Here is a 3,474-nt window from a genome sequence, read left to right as displayed (position 1 = left end):
AGCTAACATGCTGTTATGGGTGCTGTTTTAATACATTTGGACAATTTGGAACTGTGAAACGGATAATTACTCATTGCCATATAGGAATGAGTGTACCAGTTTAGCAAATGTATTACACCACAAGGTAGTGTACAGTTTAGTTACCCTTAACAACAGTAACAGTAAATAACCAAAATAATATTTTAAGTGTTTCTGTAAAAAATTAAATTTTATTTTTAATACTAAAATATCATTGCTGTTATCAATGAATTTACAATGTTTTTAAAAAAAGTTAATTACTTGCAGTCCTGAACAGAAAAAATATTTTTAGTGATTGAATGTTGGTAATTAAATGCTTGAGTAATTTCTGATTTCTTAGAGAAGTCCAGTGTGCCAGCTCAAATTTGGCTTTAAAAATGTAAATTCAGTTTTATTATTATTAATAATAATAATAATAATGACTAATATTACTTTATTTTATGTTTCATTCTCCCCAAAGAGGAAGGAAATTTGCTCTGGACTCCAACTACAAGTTACCAAGAGCACAAGCATCACAATTCACCTTGTTCAGTAACGTATCTGTGATGCAAAAAGACCTGTGCTCATATTGTGCTCATGCAGTTCCACTGCACAAGCACCACGCTGTGTGTGTGTGTAATACTATTGTTTATGTAATATACTATTATGCTATTAAAACATTAGAGAGTTTTATAAACCATTAAATATCAATACTCCTTATTAATACTAATTAGGTTTACGTGTAATAGAGTCTTGATTGATTCGTCCTTTCACACTACCTGTAATGTTTCCATTGAATTTGCATGAAGGTGTCACTTGGTTAGACTCATTTGGTCATCTAATAAATCTTTGTCAACCTTTACATAATGTGATTAATATCTATTATCAGATAAAGTTGTGTCTGGTGTCATGCATACTCACCGATAATAAGATCTTATAATGTTGTAATCTCTTTATTAGGCCAAGTTCTAAGCCCAAGGTGACCTGTGACTGAAATGAGATTATAGAGGCCACTTGTAAACACTAAGTACTAAGTTTTTGTGTACTGTTTCATCAAGTTTAACAGTAGATGAGCAGTAGTAACTGCAATAACAGCTCTAAAATCTAAACTGACTCAAGACATAAATGCATTCTGAATAGGTCGTTCACATTTATTTATTTGATTAAATATACTACAATCATATGAACTTTGCCACCCAAACTGTAAGTAAAACATAAACAGGATGTGTCATTTGCAAAGTGCGTTTTATTTTACGTTGCCTTGATTACATGCCTCTACATTCAAAAATAAGCCAGTATCATTTAGGATCCAACTGTGAAAGATTAGCATTTTTCCTTTTCCTCTCAGGAAAAAAAAATCTCACCGATTGTTAAGTTGGATATTCTGTACATACAGGAACAACTCTGTAATGGGCTGACCTTTACTGCAACTGTCTTTAGGTTGAATCAATTCGTTTGTAAAAATACAAAAAGGAAATTATTTCTGTAGACATTAGCCTTCAGTAGTTTCCCTGGGGGAGCAGAAGTCTTCGTCTTGGATGGCGGATCACGGAGCCGTTGCTTGACGCCCCTTTTATGCAGGAGACACAGAGCTGGAGGACACAGAGGAAGCCTCGGTCTTGGAGGCAGTAGAAGATGCTCCCTCCTCTTCTTCAAAGGGATTTTTCCCGCAGCACAAGGTGGTGATCATGCAGTGGCGGAACTGCTTGTTCATGCAGATGTAAATGATAGGGTTGTAGATGGAAGAGCTCTTGGCAAAGAAGGCTGGGAGGGTCATGAAGACTGGTCCAAATTCAGATCCCTGATGTGTGAAGATATACCAGGCCACTCCGGCATAGGGCAGCCAACATACCAGGAAGGAAATAACCATCATAATAACCATGCGGGTGACTTCCCTTTCAGCCCTCTGGGTGGTTTCAGACTCCTGCTGGGCAGCAGCAGCCTCCTTGACAGCACAGAGCAGGCGGCCGTAGCAGAAAAACACAACAGTCAGTGGAATCGTGAAGTGGCAGATAAACATGTAGATAACAAACGACTCGTTGTTGAAGCCTTCTGCACGTGTGTAGTAGTCGACTCCACATGAGCACTGCATGCCCTCAGGGATGTAACGAGACCAGCCGACAAGAGGGGGTGCAGCGCAAGCAAGGGCCGCTAGCCAGGTGAAGGCCAAGCCCATAATAGCGTGGTTCTCCCCAAAGCGGAAGTTGCTAATAGGCTTGCAGACGACTAACCACCTTTCAACAGCAAGGACAACCAGTGACCAGAGACCAATCTCACCACCGAGGGTAGCAAAGAATCCTTCCAGATTGCAGCCAAGGCGACCTAGGACGAAGTAGCCATGCATAGAGGTGTAAACCGTTGTGGTGAATCCTCCAAACACCATGAAGAGGTCAGCCACCGCAAGGTTCAGAAGGATGTAGTTTAGTGGGGTTCGCAGCTTCTTGTGTTCAATGGTGACATAGAGAGTAAGGAAGTTGATGGGAAATCCAACAAGGATGAGAAAGAACATGTAGGCACCCAGAGCAGCATAAGCTGCTGGGCTGACAAGGTAGTGCTGAGGGTATTCATAAGGACTCCGGACAATACCAGTGGTGTTTACCATAGGGACATAGAAAAAGGGTCCCTCTGTGCCATTCATGGTTGCGGCTTGTGGTTGCGATCAGCCCTTCAGAGGTGTTTCTTCTGGCTGTTTGGGAGAGTGATGGTACAAATGCTACAAATGGAACCAGGTAGCTACAGTCTGGCTTTTAAAGGCACACCTTGGATTATCACTTTCCCAATCTGTCAGCACAAACTGATTTAGGCCACAGTTAATAACTAATCCAGCCACCACTGCAAACATTAATGACCACTCATCAAGATATTAAGGTTACACCTGCTCACGTCTAACACGGCGCTATCCAGTGACTGTATGTTTTGAAGCATGTTAACAACATCGTGTCTAGCGAGAAAATAAGCTTTTAGTGCACAGTCAGCTTTAAACCTACAACTGAGGGAAACTGTTCAGTTCAGATGTCTCTTAATATCTCTGCAAGTCTCCTCCACATGGCTCAAAGTTATAAAGCTCTAAATTGGAAGTTTTAGGGGATTTTCACTAATATGGACATCTTTTCCTGTGAGTTTTAGGAGAAATCTATTTTAACTGTGTTAATTTAAAGTGCTTACGTTTAGCCAAAATATTAAACTTTCATTCAATATTAATTTGCATAGGGCTGCTAATGGATAGCATCTCTCTATATTAATCACATCCATTTACAAATTCAATTCCATCATCTAGTAAATTCCTGAATAATATTGACAAATATAGGCATTGCAGAATGCTTAATTTTAGACTCTTTATTAAATACTGGATGCTGATTTCGTTTTATTTCATAGTTTTTTCTTTTTCCAACATAGTTTCCTGCAACAACTGCTAAACACTGGAGAGAGAAAATAATAGAGCATTACTATGATGCCAAAACTTACACTAAAGTAGTA

General features: G+C 39.3%; 1 protein-coding gene across 1 annotated transcript; it reads right to left on the bottom strand.

Annotated features, from left to right (window-relative positions):
- Positions 1-1,225: 1,225 nt before the first annotated feature.
- Positions 1,226-2,727, bottom strand: rho (rhodopsin). Its single transcript, XM_026153616.2, has one exon. It carries the CDS (start codon positions 2,633-2,635, stop codon positions 1,571-1,573), a length of 1,065 nt encoding a protein of 354 aa, XP_026009401.1. The 5' UTR covers positions 2,636-2,727; the 3' UTR covers positions 1,226-1,570.
- Between the last annotated feature and the right edge of the window lie 747 nt (positions 2,728-3,474).

The sequence above is a fragment of the Astatotilapia calliptera genome, chromosome 20, assembly GCF_964374335.1.
Source record: "Astatotilapia calliptera chromosome 20, fAstCal68.1, whole genome shotgun sequence".
NCBI classification, from domain to species: Eukaryota; Metazoa; Chordata; class Actinopteri; order Cichliformes; family Cichlidae; genus Astatotilapia; species Astatotilapia calliptera.
Note: the sequence above shows the minus strand (reverse complement) of the source record. Positions and strands in the feature narration are given on the sequence as shown.